The sequence below is a fragment of the Dasypus novemcinctus genome, chromosome 8, assembly GCF_030445035.2.
Source record: "Dasypus novemcinctus isolate mDasNov1 chromosome 8, mDasNov1.1.hap2, whole genome shotgun sequence".
NCBI classification, from domain to species: domain Eukaryota; kingdom Metazoa; phylum Chordata; class Mammalia; order Cingulata; family Dasypodidae; genus Dasypus; species Dasypus novemcinctus.
The window spans coordinates 59,414,847-59,435,252 of NC_080680.1; the positions used below are offsets into that span (position 1 = coordinate 59,414,847).

At 36.4% G+C, this 20,406-nt stretch overlaps 1 protein-coding gene across 11 annotated transcripts in view; it reads right to left on the reverse strand.

The window, feature by feature from the left end:
- Window positions 1–20,406, reverse strand: part of BNC2 (basonuclin zinc finger protein 2) — a 454,270-nt gene that overhangs the window by 153,822 nt on the left and 280,042 nt on the right. For all 11 annotated transcript variants that reach the window (XM_058301895.1, XM_058301894.1, XM_058301892.1 and 8 more), the window contains one exon: window positions 7,187–7,289. In XM_058301895.1, the coding sequence (XP_058157878.1) occupies window positions 7,187–7,289 (103 nt within the window). The remainder of the gene's footprint in view (window positions 1–7,186; window positions 7,290–20,406) is intronic.

Sequence of the window (20,406 nt, forward strand, 5' to 3'; positions counted from 1 at the left end):
GGCAGGAGGCTGCTGAGAAACCCTGCACCAGCCTATATAGGTAACTGCAGGTAACTTTAGCTGCCATAGATTGAAAATCAGAAGTCTACGAGGGCAACTGCGGTCATCTTGGACCCGCACTGCATAGATTGCTGCCCACACCAGCAGCCGAATCCCTGCCCCAGGCAGGGGAGAAAGGGATGTGAAGCTTCATCAGTCTCTCTGGGCAACTACAGTCTAGGCCTGCACATGGATTTTTCCACACAGCTGTGGCTCTGTCCCTACCCCTGGCAAAGGAGAAAGTTGGAAGAAGCTTCATCAGTCCCTGGTGCAATGAGGGCAGCATGAGCCTCTGCAGCTTACAGTACCAACTATGTGCTTGGCTCCTACTGCACAAACAGCAAGGGAGAAATGATAGGAAGCCCTGAACTAAAGAGAATAACTGCACCCAGATTAAATACACTAGGAAGCCAGATGAAAAGACACCAACAAAAAATTACAATTCACACCAAGAAACAGAAAGATATGGCCAAGTTAATGCAATAAGATAAGCCTCCAGATGACAAAAAGGAGTTGAGACAACTAATTATAAAGGTTCAAACAAATCTCTTTAATAAATTCAATGAGATGGCTAAAGAGATTAAGGATATTAAGAAGACACTGGATGACCACAAAGAAGAATTTGAAAGCATAAATAGAAAAATAGCAGATCTTATGGGAATGAAAGGTGCAATAAAGGAAATTTAAAAAACATTGGAATCATGTAATAGCAGATTTGAGGAGGCAGAAGAAAGGGTTGGTGAGTTCGAAGAAAGGGCCCCTGAAAGTGAACATACAGAAGAAAAGATGAAGAAAAGGGAAAAATTGAACAAAGTCTCAGGGAACTAAATGACAGCAAAAGGCGTGCAAACATACGTGTCATGGGTGTTCCAGAAGGAGAAGAGAAAGGGAAAGGAGTAGAAGGAATATTTAAAGAAATAATGGTAGAAAATTTCCCAACCCTATTGAAGGACATAGATATCCCTGTCCAAGAAGCACAACGGAACCCATCCAAAAAAAATCCTAATAGATCAACTCCAAGACACACACTCATCAGAATGTCAAAGGCCAAAGACAAAGCGAGAATTCTGAGAGCAGCAAGAGAAAAGCAATGCATAACATATAAGGAATATACAATGAGATTAAGTGCTGATTTCTCACCAGAAACCAGGGAGGCAAGAAGACAGTGCTCCGATATATTTAAGATACTACAAGAGAAAAACTTCCAGCCAAGAATCTTATATCTAGCAAGACTGTCTTTCAAAAATGAGGGCAAAATTAGAATATTCACAGATAAACAGAAACTGAGAGAATTTCTAGGCAAGAGAACAGTATTTCAGGAACTACTAAAGAGTGTGCTAGAGCCTGAAAAGAAAAGACAAGAAAGAGGGGCCTGGAAGAGAGTCTAGAAATGAAGATTATATCAATAAAAGTAACTAAAAGTGTCAAAAGAGTGGTGAAAATAAAATATGACAGATAAAACTCAAATAGTCAGGAATAAACTTAACCAATGATGTAAAGAACTTGTATTCAGAAGACTGCAAGTCAATGTTAAAACAAATCAAAAAAGCCCTAAATAACTGGAAGAACATTCCATGCTCATGGATTGAAAGAATAAATATTACTAAGATGTCAATTCTACTCAAATTGATAAACCGATTTAATGCAACCTCAATAAAAATAACACCAGCTTTCAAGAAAAAGTTGAAACACGATCATTAAATTTATTTTGAAGGGTAAGGAGTCCTGAATAGCTAGAAACATCATAAAAAGGAAAAGTGTACCCTCATCTCCAGACTTTAAATCATAATACCCACCTATAGTGGTAAAAACAGCATGGTACTAGCCTAAAGACAGACACGATAGAACAATGGAACCAAATATATGGTTCAGAAACAGACCCTCACAGGTATGGTCAAGTGATTTTTGACTAGCCTGTCAAACTCACACAGCTCAGGCAGAACAATCCATTCAACAAATGGTGCTGAAAGAATTAGACGTCAATAGCTGAAAGAAGGAAAGAGGACCCCTGTCTCATACCTTATCCAAAAACTAACTCAAAATGGATCAAAAGCTAAAAATAAAATCAAGAACCATATAACTCTAGAAGAAATTATTAGAAAATATCTTCAAGACCTGGTGGTAGGTGGTGGATTCTTAAAGGAGGTAAGAGAAGGACTGAGTAGACTACTGATGTTTAATGTAAGTAGAAATTTTAATTAGCTTTACTGTAAAATTGTGGAAATGTATAGAGTGGATGGTAACGCACAGTGAGTAAAAGCTAGTTTATAAATGGGGATGTGACTGAAAATAGTAGTCTAGTTATGTAAATGCCAATTGATAGAATGCTTGAGAATAATCTAGGAACTGGATGGCAAAGTAAACCAAGAGGTGGGTGAGAATTGTGGTTGATTGTACAGATGCAAGAGTGTACTTTGTTAGCTACAACAAATGAATATCACTACTGCAGGGTGATAGGAATGTGGAGAAGTATGGGAAAAATACAGCTGGAGTGACCTACGGACTGTGGTTAGTAGTAATAATATAATATTCTTGCATCTATGCAAAAGATGTACTGTGTTGACTCAGAGGCAGTATGGAAAATGTGAGCCAAATGTACACTATAGACATGGTAACCATCAGATGATATTTTGTCTGTAGCAAATGACATACCACAATGTGAATGGAGGGGTGTTGTTTGGGAATTCTGCACATGTACATGATTGTTTTGTAAGTTTACAACTTCTGTCATAAAAAAATATATTTAAAAAATAATAATAGGGTGGGTTGGGGAAAAACACACCAAATGTAAGAAAGGACTATGATTAGTAATAAGATTTTGACAGTGTTCTTTCAGAGTTCGTAACAAACGTCTCATGACAATGCAAGGTGTTGGTGGAGGGTTGATGTATAGGACCCCTGTATGAAGTTATGCATGTTTGCTTTGTAAGTTCACAACTTTTACTATACACTTAATTGTTTATGTATGTTCATATATAAATGATACAAAGATAATAAGAATCAGATTGGTTAGGTGAAAACTATTTTGTTTAGTAGTAATATTTGCCAATGCTCTTTCATCATTAGTTTAAAAAGCTTAAAAACTATGCAAGTTATTGGTGGTACAGTGAGATGTTATATATGTTTGTTTGATGTTACATATGTTTAGTCTGTAACTTCACAACTATTATACACTTATTGTTTATGTATATTTATATGAGTGATATATTTCAATAAATTAAAAAAAATGAAGTCAAGAATATTGCCAAACTCAATTAATAGAAAAATGAAATAATAATGGTAGGTTTAAACATAAATAAAATATATAATAATTTAGAAAAACTAAAATAAAGTTTAAAAATGGGATATTTTTAAAAATGAAAAATACTTAAAAAAAATTTTTTTTTACATTTTGCCTTTCATCACTGTAATATCTGTTGCCCTGTATGTAGAGTGGCATTTTCTTCCATTTCTTCCCCAGTGTCTTACGTTTCTTCATTTTGTCTTCAAAGAAGTTTTAGGTCACAGTAAAGTTACATACACAATATAGGGTACTCCATATACCAAAAATCCTCCCTCTTTTCCCCTTCCCTATTAATGTACTGTGGATGGTACATTTGTTACAAATGATATACAAATATTGAAAAATAGCTACTAGCCATAGTCAATGGTTTACATTATGGTTTACATTTTGGAGCATACACTTTTATAAATTTTTGATGAAATTTAACATGTCCTGTATCCATCACCGCGAGATAATGCAGAACACTTCGATTGCCAGCAGTAACTATTCTGATCTTGTTATTTTACTTCAGCAACTTTAAACTAAAAAAGAACTGAATTTGTAGGAATTTATCCTTATTTTTTTCAAGACTCTCTTGTATTATTTCAGCTGAATAAAGGAAAAACATAAAGACGACAATGGAAAAGACCATAGAGCTGCTGTGTGAATTACATGCAATAGGGTGTGGTCTTTTATGTAAGAACTCTGAGAGCAGAAATGTGACACAATTAGAAATGACAACTCTAGGCTATTTTTGGCTTACTAACTATAATTATAGACTATAAGTATGGCCATCTTATAAGAAAAACACTTCCCTTAAATAAAAGCCAAATTCAATAAAGCCCTGGGTTTCTATTATGAAAGCGAAAAAGCTTAGGTTCATTAATGGAGAAAAGTGGTAGGAAATTCTTTTATGAATTCAGTGGCAAATACCTATTGGTATTCAAGAAACGTTTTTGTTTTTTTCCCTTCAACTCAATGGTGCTAAAGATTTCAAGAAGTAATTTCTGAATTGGCAGCTCAATGAGTAATTCAAAATCCAGGTATTATATAGTACGATGAATTAATCTCTCTCTCTCTCTCTCTCATTTCTCTAAACATCTTAAGATTTTTGTAAACCAGGTCTACAATTCAAGTAGGCTTGAGAATGAATCCGTACAGCAATAAAGGGAGTGTGTTTGTAAACATATACATACACATATTTATGATATAATGACCCATGAATTCGAAAACCTTTCAAGGAAATTTAAGATGCCACTAAACAGGAAATAATTTATTCAAAAGAAGCCAACAAATATAATGAAGAGTATATGCAGAATGCAATTTTATATTAAAAATTAATCTTTTTACATGGAATAACTGAATTTCACATTTGGATATTTTTTAGCAGCAGATAATAAAATATATTTTTTACATTTTATTGTGCTAAACATAGAACATAAAATTTATATTTTAAGTATACAATTCCACAGCATGAATTACATTCATTGTGTGCAACCATTACCACTAAAGTACATATTTTTACAATAACAGATTGTGTTCAGTGCTACCTAAAACAATTCCATGAAATTTTCCTAGTAGTCTTATTGCCATTCCATCTAATTTCAGAGAAAATCATACACTAGAAAAGCCAAGACACTTCCTCTCTGCCCTACAAATAGGACACTCTACTATGTAAAGAAGCCAGGTAGACTGCTGTATTTCAGAGGAAGAGAACAAGCAATTAGTTGAAAACACTAGGGGCAAAAAGAGTGGGCACTCTCATCCCCACTGCCAATGCAAAATCTAGAAGCCAACCTGTTACCTGTGCCTTATGGAATAGGGGATGAGCAAGACTTGCATACCTGCATACACATAGTTTGAGTTGTATACAGAAAATCCCTTTGCAGGGAACAAGAGAGGCCTGGCAACAATGGCGGTGGGGGAAAGAATCCTAACTCCTTTTGCTGTGCTCTGAGAATTTCCAAAATTATTATCTCAGGAGCACAGAATTTCAAATGGTACATTAAGAAGAGTACCATTAGATGTAACAGAAATATCTCACTGAAGTTTTGCAAAAATCACATCCACCAGAAAGAAACCACTACTGACCAGGAATAATTCATGTTATTCGGAAAGGATGCCTCTTTTTTTTTTTTTTTTTCATTCCATCACTGATATTATCTGCACATAGGCATTGGATAGATAAACTCTGTGTAACAGAGTAAACTTTTATACTCACAAAGCTTCAACTGTAGACAGATGGTGGTAATAAAAGCATCTTTGGAAAATATGAGAGTGAATAAATGAAAAATCCTTTGTTCAATTACTAACCCTCCTTAATTGCTCATCCATTGTCCTGTTTGTTATTGGTAACGTGTATTTTTTTTACTGAAGGTCTCATTTATTCTATCTCTAATTCTCTCAAATTATGGAAAAAGTAAGTATTAATCCTATTTTACAGATAAGAAAACTGAGATCCAGGGATATTAAATGAAGTACCATCTAAGCATCAGAGCCGGGATGTTTGACCCCAAGACAGTCTATGGTCATACTGCATACAGTTATCTCAGGATGTTTAACAGCCTTGAGACACAACCTAATACCTAGCAGAGCCAATACTTCTTAAGGGAAAGAAGGGCACTTGGGAAGTGAAAAGAAATCGTCAAATCCCATAATATACATAGATGACAAAAGAACAGCAGCTCATGGCTTGGTCAAGATTGGACTGAGGGTGATTAATGATATGGGTCTTTGTTGTTAATGAGGCAGGAAGGAGATCCACCCCTGAGGGCACTGAAGTATTATGGGGTTGAGGCTACGTCTGCCCAGCACAGCCCTTCCAGTGTCTTCCCCTCGTGCTACCATATCTACCACCTTTTTTCACAGAAACATGGCTAAAATGTCCCTTGCAACACAGCATGCATGGCCCAACATGCAAGGTATGTGATAAATGAAAAGCATTTCAAGGCATGACCCTATGTTGTTACCTTAGATTGAGCTAGAATAACATGAAATTTATAAAACATACCACCCACTAGATATTTGGCACTGCTTAGGAATGAAGAATATGTCCACTTAAGAGGTAGTACCCCAGGCTGTCAAAAAATCAAGTCAGGATGTCTTTTATAAACATTACCTATTCTTTTAAATTCTACAGTCCAGGAGATGAAGGAAATACCTCTACCTACTTCCTTCTCTTTTTGCCTAAACGTAGTATCTCAAATGGTACATAAGAATATAATCAAGGTATATTGTAGGAACAGCTATGTCCATCTGGCAAAAAGCCTTGGCATTTCCAGCCTACAATTCGGGTTACCCCCACTCCAACACACACCCGTACAGAGTTCCCACTTGACCAGCATTAGCCACTTCTAATCCCAATGAACACTGAAAAGAGGTCTTTACAGATTTTCTCAGATGCCAGCCAAATAATGTTCCCCTTCACTCTTTCACCTACCTTAGATCATACAAAATTAATAACATCTGGAAGGAGAACCTCAGCCCTAACACATATGACAAGGGTGCACAGTCATTGAGGAGTTCTCAAGCAAAGAGGATTTGCCAGCTTCCCCTATGCAGACCGTGAAAGGCCAGCTGTGGTATGTTTGCGTTTTGATGGAAACTCAAACACAGTCTTGAGTTGCTGGCTGCTGCTATATTCAGTAAGAACCCCACGACCCCACTGTCCTATAAACATTGTGCCCTTCTGCCGAGAGCTACTCGCCTAGCCCAGCATTTCTTCTTGGAGTCGAGAAAACCCTCCAAGAGCCACGGGCTAAATGTTAACTAACACTCGGAGCAGAGCTGACCCTTCTCTTCTCCAGGCCAGTGACTGCTCTAAAATAACACACACATTCACAGGAACATAACAAGAATGAGAAAAAAAGCCCAGGTTTTCCTCACCATGTGCCACCCATCCATGTTTACACTGATCGCAAGTCCTCAGGTTAATCTTCCCTGGCTGGAAACATTCACACGTGCAGTTTACCAGTGTGCAACGGATGGCCTAGAAAATAAAGGAGGAAAAAGAGGATCAGCACTGTTCAAAGGTACTACATTTTTCAGCATTTTTAATAAATAACTCTAACTTCTATTTTTTAAATGCTTTGCACTGGTGTTTTAAAAATATATTTCAAAAAAATAAAAATAAAATACATTTCCGTACCATATACATCTTTACCAAAAAATGTAACAAAATGAAGTTCACTAAAACAATGTCTTATGTCATTCATACATAACCTTTAAATTAGAAACGCTGACTCAGCAGAATAAGAATAAAGGATTATATGCTCTACAAATGTTGGATTTTCAACACCGGGCATTCAAAAAAATTAAGGTATTAAGTTTATACAAATGGCAATAATGCAAACAACTCTAATATATATATATTTTAAAGATTTATTTTATTTATTTCTCGGCTCCCCTCATTTTTTGCACTCGCTATCTGCTCTCTCTATACATTTGCTGTGGGGTTTCTGTCTGCTCTTCTCTTTAGGAGCACTGAGAACCGAACCTGGGACCTCCCCAGGTGGGAGAGAGGTTCTCAGTCACTACAGCCACCTCCAATCCCTGATTTGTTGTGTCTTTCATTGTCTTTCCTCTTTGTGTCCCTTTGTTGTATCGTGTTGTGTCAGCTCATTGTCTTGCTTGTTTTCTCCAGGAAGTACCAGGAACTGGTACCTGGGATCTCCCATGTGGTAGGGAGGAGCTCATGTGCTTGAGCCACATCCACTTCCCTCTAACATATTCTAATTTAATAATGTTTAGTGAGATGTTTGTCATAGAAGGAAAATGTGGCATATAAATATTATTTAAATATTACTGCTGAACTTCATTTAAAGGCTTTATCTTTCAGATACATTTTGAAAGACAATCGCATTAGCCGAATAAGACCTACCATACTTTTGTTGTTCATTTGCCACTTTCCAGTTTCTTGCCTTTTCCCCCTTGATATATTACTTTCATTTTCATTATTTTTTAATGCAAAACCATTCTTCTTATATGTCTGTCATTAAAGTAAGAAAATAAATTTAAATTTTGTTTTTAGATCTAAAGTAGACTAGAAAGCCATTTATGTGACACTTTATATCTTTAATTGTATCTTAAAAACTGAAAAGCATACTAAAAATTCTCTCATTTCTCTATAAGCACTTTTAAAAAATCACTTCACTAGTTTATATTATAAAATGAATCCACAGAAAATTAGCATAAATGGAGTGTAACACTTATGGATAAAAACCTATGCTTAAGAATTGTGCTAAAGCTGACCTGTGCTCCTAGACTACAGTTAATAAATTTATCTCATGCATTTATTTCTAATTTGCATGGAAATTCTGAAGATGGAGGAGACTTACTCTGATCATTCACAGATTAACAATCTACTGTAATTGCTTGAACTGCCAAGAAAAAATCTCTTTACTGATTTTATATGGAATCAATGATTACTGGTTTTGGGGTGGGGAGCTAGGCATGGGGATACCTGGAACTGCAGTTATATACCTATAAACTACATAGATCTAGATGCACATATTCCTGGTATCATTTAGATTTGTATACAAATTTTATCATTATAACACACAGTACGTTAGATGTTGTTAGCATGGTTGAGCCAGAATAAGACAGAGCAGGCTTTTACTGTTTCCTATGCATTGGCTCAGGCAAGACTGAAGTAGTTCCCCTTCATTAAATAACATTAAATCTATGGGTCTCTATTAGGTTTCTGATGTTGGAGTCCAAACTATTGATTCATTTCTTACTTCACCCCCATGCCTAATTTGCACTGCTGTTACTTCCTGAGAAATACTCAATTGTATAATCTGCCTGACATTTTGGGGTCTCTCTTTCAATGTCAATGGTCCAATTATGCATTAGCTAGGCTGCATGAATTAGTGATTAAAGGGATTGGTAATAAGAATAAGGACTCCAAAAAGCCCTGCTGATTAAGCAAAAATAATATACATAATTTTAGGTTATAAGGGGCATCTCTCATAAATTTCTTTTTATTATTAAAGAAGTCCCAGGGATTGAACACAAGACCCTGTACATGTGAAGTAGGTGCTCAATCACTGAGCTAAACAAGCTCCCTTCCTATAAGTTTTTTTTTTAAGATTTATTTTTTATTTATCTCCTTCGTTCCCCTCTTCCCCCAGCTGTCTGCTCTCTGTGTCCATCCACTGTGTGTTCTGGTTCCATTTGTATTCTTGTCGTGCGGCACTGAGAATCTATGTCTCTCTTTGTTGCGTCATCTTTCTGTGTCAGCTCTCTGTGTGCACGGCACCACTCCTGGTCAGGCTGCACTTTTCTCACGTGGGGCGATTCTCCTTACAGGGCACACTCCTTGCACATGGAGCTCCCCAACACAGGGGACACCCCTGTGTGGCACGGCACTCCTTGTGCTCATCAGCACTGTGTGTGGGCCAGCTCAACACACAGGTCAGGAGGCCCTGGGTGTGAACCTTGGACCTCCTATGTGGTAGGCGGATGCTCTATCAGTTGAGCCAAATCTGCTTCCCTGCTATAAATTTTTATTTCAATTTCAACAGTGTTTTTGTGGAGCAATATATAAGATATTTCCAGGTTAAGTATGTTAAGTATGTTAAAATGTTTAAACATTTTCCTTCATTAACTCACAACATGATTATACTATAACAACAACAAAACCAAGTTAGAGAACATAAATGTTTCTAATAAAAAGAGGGCACTTTACAAAATTACCCAATTATAAATTTAGATATAGATTTTCATAAATGCTAACAAAATACCACTCTGACTAAGCAAAATTAATGGATGGCCAATAAAAAGAGATCATCTCTTAAGGGTTACATTTTAACATAAAAGACCTACATATTTTAAATCATTAATTAGAATATATTTAATTATTATTCTACAAAAATAGCCTCATTTTGCATGTTTAAAGCACATTTTTATCAATATTATAACTATATTCAGACCAGAATAAATTAAGAAACTATAGATTTGCTTTGTTTTCACATATATTTACTCAATAGCTGAATCATTCATTCACTTAGTTTATGATTCAAATATTTTCTCTTCCTAAATAGCTTTATACACATCTGGTACATTTGGGAATTGCACTTTTCAGATCATCATCAATTTTTCAGAATTCCACTTTTTGTACCTAAACATACAAACCTTAAAACACTTCAACTCCTTTCGTATGTAAACATTTAAGTGCTGGAATATTCATTTTGTGTTTCTATGAATTCCAGAAGGTGTATTTATTTTAAATCAGATTTATACAGACCACAATTGTTCCTTAAGGGAATTATATATATTTAAACAATATGGCCTACATATTTATGTATTTTGAGTAAGACTATTGTGGCTTCAAAGGAAGTTTTATTCTAAACATTTTTGAAACAGCATAAAAATATGAAATACTATTCACAACAAAACAGAACCAAGACAGTCACTTGCCAACACATACATACTTTTAAAAATTTAATTATTCCATAAAACTACAAAGTTAGTTAAATCTCAAAAATGTACGTGCTTTCCAAGGAGTCGGTGGAGAACAGAAGAAACAGATAAGCTCTCATGTTAGAGAGCACAGTCATGTCTTCCTTCAGCAAACATTGGAGTGCCTCCCATTCTCTGCCGGGCACTCCGAATAATACCAAGGCACATGTATTATATTATTCTGAACTACAAGCATTTAAAATCAAATAAAAAAGGCTAAAGGAATTTAGTTTACACAAACTCAGAGAAGAAAATTAAAAGCCTGAAATGAAAAATAAATATAGCCATCAGGTATGTGGAAAGTAAGTGTAAACAGGTACACCATTTAATTGTTCAGTCAGATGCTATTCTAGAGACCAGGATGAAGAGGAAGAAATGGGACACCAAAAAAAAACCCAGGCATTTTAGTCCGATTATTCCTACCTATGTATGCAGGGACCAGGATGTGGATTTATACCTTGAAACAAGGGTATGGCTGGCAAGAGATACTCAAACTCTCCATGTCAACTCCTCTAGGACCCTGGCACCTCATGAGCACTGCCCTAGAACTCTTTCCTCCACTCTTAAATGATCAGCTATCACCCACTCCCCAATAACAACAATAAAAGACATCCTTAAACTTGCAATATTTTCAGAGTAGACCTTTCTTGTGCTTATTTTTACTACAGATTTTTTGAAAGAGAAATCCATGAACCCAGCACACACTGCTTCTACTTTCTCACAAACATCTCTATTTTAGATTTGTAATCTGGATACTACCCCATACTTTCCTGAACTACTCTTTCCAAAAGACAATTTATTCAATCACATCAGGCACTTTTTCTAGTTTCCTTGTCCTTCCAGACCTCAATGCAGCTGGCAGTACTAACTCTTCTTCCTCCCTGGGCTAGAGAAACAATTGTCCTAGTTTTTCTGGCAGTAATTTCTCACTATCTTCTTTACTGTACATAAATACAGGTGTTTTCCATGTCAAGCTCTTCATTCTTTAATTTGGTAATTTCATCCCCTCCTATAGCTTAGAATTATTATCACTATGTAAAAGCCTTCACTTCCTTCCCTTTGCAGCTAGGCACTCTGTTAGTACTAATAGTTAGGAAATGGATGGCACAGTCCCTGTAATCAAGGACTTGAAAGTTGAGTTTGCAGGCAGTGGGTTTAAGGATGAGATCCTAAGAATTAAACTAGAAAGACATAGATTCAGACCTCAAACCCAGGTCTGTATGAGCCCTCCAGATTACTGACTGAGAATCTTGGATTATAAATCCATTCAGGCGGCGGACTTGGCCCAGTGGTTAGGGCGTCCGTCTACCACATGGGAGGTCCACAGTTCAAACCTTCTTGACCCATGTGGAGCTGGCCCATGCACAGTGCTGATGCGCAAAAGGAGTGCCTTGCCACGCAAGGGTGTCCCCCGCGTAGGGGAGCCCCACGGGCAAGGAGTGCGCTCTGTAAGGAGAGCCGCCCAGCGGGAAAGAAAGGGCAGCCTGCCCAGGAATGGTGCCGCACACATGGAGAAATGACACATGATGACACAACAAAAAGAAACACAGATTTCCGTGCCACTGACAACAGAAGCAGACAAAGACGACGCAGCAAACAGACACAGAGAACAGACAACCAGGGTGGGGGGGGAAGGGGAGATAAATTAAAAAATAAATAAATCTTTAAAAAAAATAATAAATCCATTCAGAGCTAGGTGGTTATGGATGGAGCTATTATATCAAAAATCATCTATTCTTGCCTTTCCTAATTTCCAGTCTCACTCTCACTACTCCAATTCGACCCATTTTTTCTAGAATATTTAAACAGGTTCATAATTAATCTACCTTTTCTCCCCAAACCAGTGATTGTTCACTCTTTTTAATGCCCCATACTGTTTGATCCTTTTGGATGGCACTTGCCTTAACTGGGGTTATTTTCACAGTCCTACCACCCCTTCCTACTAGAATAAAAATAGTGGATGTTAATCATGGTTACACTGCAGAACTCTCTGTCATTCATCTGTTGGCTCTCCACCTATTCACCTTCCAACCCCTGCCATGCATTATAAATTCCTGCTCATCATTCAGATTTGAACTCAAATATTACTTCCATTTCTCGTAGAAGTTTCCCTTATCTCCCATGCAAGGCAAGGTCCCTATCAGTCTCCTGTATCACAATATATTTTTCTGTATCAACACTTAATACCCATTGTAAATAATAAAATTATCTGTGTGATTATCTGACTACAGCCTCTGATCCTCTAGAATTGAAGCTCCTTGAGGGCAAGAGAGCATGTTTGACTTATAATATAAACGGGCAAATAATAGGTGTTCAAAAGTTACATTAAAGAATAAATGATTCTCAGAGCTCCTTTCCTCATCCGTAAAGTGATGGTAATGTATGTATCACAAGAACATCAAAAGAATTATACGACATAATGAATATAAAATTCAAGACACTGAGCCTGGCAAGAGTAAAAGCTCAATAAAAGATAACTATTTATAGCCTCAAGAAGTCCACACATTATTCCCTTATATTTGTGTAACTTTTCACAATGTATAATGTGTTCTGCCACAATCTTGGTAAAGTGCTTAACACATATTTTGTCTTAATTAATAAATTAACACCTTGACACACACAATGCCATATTATCCCTACTACAACCCTTTAGGGTAGACATGACCAGGATATATTTCTGCTTTATTACTGACATGCAGAAATACTGTTACATGGCTCTTAAATAACACAGTGGGCAGTAAGACAAATCTCCCAATTAATAACCAGTTTATTTTCATTATTTATAGGACAGGGAATAAAACTATAATTAAAATAATGAATATCTGTGTTCAAATAAGTAAATTATAAACAGTCAATCATAAATATTCATATCTTAAATACATAAGGCAGTATAAGTTAGTAAAAATAATAATAATCCAGGTTCTGTTGGTAATACTTCTATATTTGAATATTAAATAAAAGTGCATTTGAAAGTGTTCTGGATGAGTTCCAAAGCCCTATTCAAATAGAAGATTCTGTTATTGCTAAAAGTGAAGTCTCTTATTAAGCTTTATTATACCTGGCTTACCTCTGCAAGTATATAAGAACTTAACATTGATCTTTTCACAAAAGGACATTTCTCAGGAAAGCACAGACTGTTGCTTCAACTAATATTTAGTGAACCTCACAAAACAGCTATACAAAAGGTTAATTAAGAACTCTCCTATTAGCTGTTCCTTGTTTGGGAGGACTGCCCAGGTTACCTAACACATAAAAAACACAAAAGGCAAAACAAGATCATGGAGCAAATAGAAGCATAAAACATATTCATAGTGAGAGAACAACCACCACAAAAATAAATAAACTCATTTTAGGCCTGTGTTTTTTGTCTTTCTGCAAGAAACTGTTCACAGGGAGCTCCCTTCAAGTGTTCATTAAGTCTGGCCAAATCTCCCATCTATAACTAAAAATCCTTCTGAAATCCACTTTCTCCTTGGTAAGTTCTGAGGAACCTAACAAGACTTAAGACTTCGATTATGAAGTTTACCTGAAATATTTTTATATGTTTAATAGTTAAGTACATAACCTACATTATTAATATTAATTTATAGAAAAAGCTCATCATTAATGTAGTATCCATTCTGCCACACCATTTCTACTTAGGTAGTACAATCTAATATATAAACTAATTGGCTAAATGATGACCAATGACAATATTCTTTTTAACAAGAACAAATTTCTTACTGAATTAAATATTCTGCAAGTCCCATGTAGTTATCACAAATATGTAAAACACTCTCCATGAGAATACAAAATGATCTATTTTGTAATTAACTCTTATTAATTCATCACTGGATACTGGATGTGTTATTTACGTCTGAACGTAGACAGATGTCTAGAAGGAAAAATGTACAAAGGTCAAATGAAGCTCTTCCTTGGATAGGAAAATTATTTTCCAATGACATCTATCTTTTAAAAAAATATGGAATAAAAAGTTATCCAGGGAAGTGGACGTGGCTCAAGTGATAGAGCATCTGCCTACCATATGGGAGGGTCCAGGGTTCGAGACCCAGGGCCCCCTGGCCCGTGTGGTGAGCTGGTCCACATGCAGTGCTGCCGTGTGCAAAGAATGTTATGCCACGCAGGGGTTCCCTTGCATGGGGGTGTTCCACGCATAAGGAGTGTAACCTGCAAGAGAGCCACCCTGTGCGAAAAAAGTGCAGCCCGCCCAGTAATGGCGCCGCTCACACAGAGAATTGACAAAGCAAGGTGACACAACAAAAAAGAGACACAGTTTCCCGGTGCCACCGAGGGTGCAAGCGGACACAGAACACACAGTGAAAGAACACAGAGAACAGACCATGGGGGGAAGGGGAGAGAAATGAATTTTTAAAAATAAATCTTAAAAAAAAAAATTATCTAACACACCTGAAAGCTGATTATTTTAGGATTGCCAAAGAATATAATACAGTAATTTCAAAGAAACACTTACTACCTGTTGTAGATAAGGAAAGTGACCCTGCATCTGTCCAAAAAAATGGGAGCAGCATGGAAATAAAAAGGACTTCCACACTTATGTATATATACACCTTGTGTATGAAAACCTAAACAGTACTTCAAATATGGCCACAAACCCTGAAACAGACCCTAAGAATTCACATTATAGAAATTACTCAGTAAATTAAGAAATTTCTCCCTGTATAATTCCCAGGACGTTGTTCTCCCTTCTGTTCTAACATGGCAGATATGTACAACTAATTGAAAAGCAGACACTTAAAAAAGCAATACCTTGAGTTTTGGCTAAGACTTGGAAAGTCTGTAAGATTTTACCTTTTTAGAAGAAATCAGGGTCCTAAATATGGCCAAGTCACAATGTAGCCTGAATAAAGAAAGTATAAATTTTGACAGACAACTACTCAACTTTCTTAACACATGAAATAAACCAAAACATAAGAAATTTACTTTTACTTGGTTACAATACTCATACATAGTGAAAGGGAAGGTACTGCCCATCTGCTGAATGGTATAGATTTGTAGTCAAAAAGAGAGAAAATAAGTTAAGAAGATGCAAGTTAGATTGAGGTAGAGCCTTGACCAAAGGAAACAAGTTTTTAAATATCCTACAAAAAAAGCTTTATAACAACATTAAAAGACCATGTAACTCTAACCGTAAGAATATTACTATAAACCTGTAGTTCTAGTAAGGTAGGTATGTTTTCTCTATTTATATGAAGTAAGGTAGGTATGTTTTCTCTATAAGAAGAAACATATAAATCTGGGTTTTAATAGGGCAATGTCACAGAGTTCACAGAAGTATCACTGGTTATTAAAAAGTTTGATGTAAAAATTGAGAGCTCACGAGTGTGTTAAACTTCATTGTAAATACTACTACTCATAATGTGATAATAATTACAACAAATGAGAAGCAATGAAGGAATTTTGTCCACCTAACCCATTCAAGATGTCACACAAGGAAATTAAGTAGAAAAGTGAAAAACTAATTAACATTTCAATAAAAGGTTCCTTTTATTTGTCGAATTGTTTTTAATGTTATGTGAATAAATGGCAACTTGATAAAGTTTAGCATTTTGTTTTATCTATGGGCTCTAAAATTTCTTGGTTTTCTTTTTTTTTTTTTTTTAAGATTTATTTTATTTATTTCTCCTGCCCTGTTCCCCCTTGTGTGCTCTCTGTGTCCATTCACTGTGTGTTCCTGTGTCTGCTTGCATTCTCATTAGGCAAGTGTGGGAACCGATCCTGGGACCTTCCGGAGTGGGAGAGAGGTGATTACTCTCTTGCGCCATATCAACTCCCTGTTTCTGCTATGTCTTCTTATTTTCTCTCCTCTGTGTCTCTTGTTGTGTCATCTTGCTGCGCCAGCTCTCAGCATTGGCCAGTACTCCTGAATGGGGCAGCTTTCCCATACTGGGTGGCATTCCCACACAGGAGAGCACTCCTGTGCAGGGCGGCATTTTAGCGTGGGCTGGCACTATGTATGGGTCAGCTTGCCGCGTGGGCCAGCTTGCCCTCACCAGGAGGCCCTAGGCATTGAACCCTGGACCTCCTATATTGTAGATGGGAGCCCAGTTGGTTAAGCACATCCATTTCCCTTGTTTTTTTTTTTTAAGAGAAAGCATGCTATCTTAAGACAGAATATCTGAAACTCATTCATGGGTTAGTTGAGACTTTGGTTTAACAGTGGACAATGTGCGCAAGATAAAAAGCTGGGCAATTCAAAGATGTCCGAACATCAAGAAAACACCCTGAGAAAACAATTACTGGTATATGAGTCCTCTTGACTGACCAAGTAATAAATGCTGCACAGATAACTGAAACAATCATTCACTGAGAAAAGGTGGCTCCTGAACACAATTTACTGCTAAAAAATCAGAAGATTTAAAACCTCATTTTGAGTTTCTCTTAAAAGGCAATATCCTAATTCAATATATACTTTCTTTTAGTGATGATTAAACCATCTAATTCCATGAGATATCAGTCCCTAAGAGGCACAATATAGCATAATAACTGCTCTTCACCCAGTAGGCCCTCATCACACAAATGCTCATAAAGAAGTGGAGAATGAATGTCCACAGAGAAAATGTGGAATGGGTGTGGGAACGGTAGCCATGGGGGCTGCTGGGTGTGGGGAACGGGAGGAAGAGATGAGATGTGGAGGCATTTTCGGGACGTGGAGTTGTCCTGGATAGTGCTTCACGGACAATTACGGGACACTGTAGATCCCCCCAGGGCCCACTGGATGGAACGTGAGAGAGTCTGGGCTATGATGTGGACCATTGACTATGGGGTGCAGTGATGCTCAGAGATGAACTTAACAGGTGCAATGGATGTATCACGATGATGGGAGAGAGTGTTGCTGTGGGGGGAGTGGGGGGCGGGGGCGGTGGGGTTGAATGGGACCTCATATATTTTTTTTAATGTAATTTAAAAAAATAATAATAAATAAATAAAAAAAAAAAAAAAAGAAGTGGAGAATGAATGAACAAAAGAAGTACACAGCAGCTTAAATCTGAAAAACCATTTTACTTTGAAAACATTAAAACCTAATATCTAAAAATGCAATTATTTTTAAAATCCACTCCCATTTTTCTATGAGGAAAATACAGGGCAACTTTCAAGAATATCTGGGCAAAAAACTCAAACTCTCATTTACAGTACTCAGTACTAATATCAACATACTAAAAAACTTTAAGAGAATTCGTTAAAAATTTACAATGGTGAGTTCTGTCAGGCAAACTACCAAAAATATTCCTCAATCTACTGTGATGAAAAAAATCACTTTAGCAAAAGTCAAGAAACGAATGGTTTTGGGGGTAGGGGGAAGGCAAAGAGGGAAAACCATGAACTTCTGGGTGCATGTTTATACACGAGTGTGAATGTTTCTGTGACTATGTGTGAATATATAAACACAAACAGGGAGAAAAAGATATACACATAGGCACATAAATTTTCACAGACATGGATCCAACGAGCATCTCTAGTCATTACCTTACCATCACAACCTACTATCAATCGACATGAGGAAGACCCCATTTAAATAATTTAGGAGTTCAGAGTAAAAATCAACAGCGGGATATAGCCAATTATATAAGGAAAATACTCATGCTTCTATGGCATCAAAGCACATTCAAGCTTTGGAGAACATGTGTTATTTTTTTCCCCAATTAAATTAAGCCTATGGTAATACAAGATATTTTGTTAGGCAATTAGTAATATTAGAGAAACAAGAAACGAAAAGGCATTTATTTAGGCAGAAACATTTTATTTTCTAACCTCACAGTTAAAAATTGAAATACTCAATTTATCACCTGTATGCTTACAAATTTATAGACTACTTAGACAACTATGATAACATAACTAGAAAAGAAATAATCTTTCTACAAACATACCTATTATTTACCTGAAAATAAGGGATTAGTTCCACAGTAAAAAACAAAACAAAACAAAAAACCTGCATTTTAACTAAGCTGATTGTACATTTACCAGAATATATAACTTTCTATAAAAAGCCAGAGCACATCTGAAATCATATGAATGCTAAGTAATAATCATTTCATTTCACCTTAATGTTGAATCAGCAAGTTTGTATTCCATTGATACACTTTTTATTCATTTTCACTAATGCAATTTGAAAGGTGGTAATATGATTACATTTCTCTATGGCATTCATGAAAACAATTACTAATATAATATGATAGCGAAGACATTAATAAGGAAGGGATTTATAATGAGATGCAAGAAGATTTATAAACCTTTAAGCACTTTACAAAGAAACTGCTCCTCATTAAGCAAGAAACAAGACAAGATAAAGTCTAAGTTCTGGTATTTCCAAAGCACCTTTGGCCCTAGGAAGAAGGATTGCTTTATATAATGATCCCAATACTTCGGTGACCAAGCAGAAAGGTTCAGGAGTAACCCAAGACTTGTCCCAAGTTGCGCTAACTGTATATCATCCTAAATCAGTAATGCCTGTCCTTCCCACACAGTATGGGAAGGACCCCATGAAGGAAAGTTCCTCTAAATCTTTACCCTCTAAAAAGGACCAGCCATGTTATTTCAAATGCCAGAGGACAGAAATCAATCCAATTTACTATAAAAGAGCATAAGGGGGTGACCTTTAATATAAACTTATTCCTCCAGGTTTGCCAAATGAATTTACCCCAGTAAATTCAGACAAGCTATTGAATTTTAGAATTGATCACTTCAAATGACATCTGATTATCCAGGCCAATTGAGGCACACTTTGTGAGACTAATAATATCCCACATTTGCACAGCATAATAAAGCCTGCATAATACTTGAAATGCATTCTTTTAATTAACCATTAAAAATCCTTGAAATTAGAGATTTTTCCAGTGGCAGAAAATGAGGCTCTCAGATGTCCCCAAAAGGCCACAGTTAGTAATACGGGTCTCTTTCCACTCTACCAGGGTATGAGAGGCAAGGAATGGAATAATCACCCTTGTTGCCCTCCTTCTTCTGCAGGGAGGTTTCTTCAGATATTTTTTTTCAATTGGAGTTTAGGATTCTGTAAGAGATGTGGAGGAAAATACACAGAAAGGGACAGGGACAAGTGAAGGTTTAAGCAACTTGAAAAAACCAGCAGAAACTGATAAGTAAGCAGTTAACAATTAATCCCAGAATTGGCCAAGAAACAAAATTTTAAATTTTAGATGCTGAAAGGTAATCACAATAATACATGTATTCTTTAAATGGTTACATTAAGAAAGGCCAAAATCTGAAAAAAGTGAGGCAAAGTATTCCCAAGAACACGTGGTTTATTTTCCAGCATCTTACTTAAACCTGTCTTGGGATATCTGAGTTGCCTATTAGTAGCATTTCTCAGCAGATATTTAATACCTTCCATTGTACACCTAAATGTGCATCATAATTATACTTCATTATGAAAGTACATGTTTCTTTGCCCAAGACCAGATATCACCTCAGGAATCATACCTACTGCAAATAATAATAATGATATGATGAACCGTCTACATGACCCCTTATGCGTTATTTATGTTAGGTCATAGATTCCCCAGGGTTCTGTGTGGAGCACTGGACTGCCTTCATTAGTGCTTCATATAAATCACTGAAGGCACATCGTGATTTTACTCGTGGCTAGATTTAGTGGAATTTTTCAAGTGAAA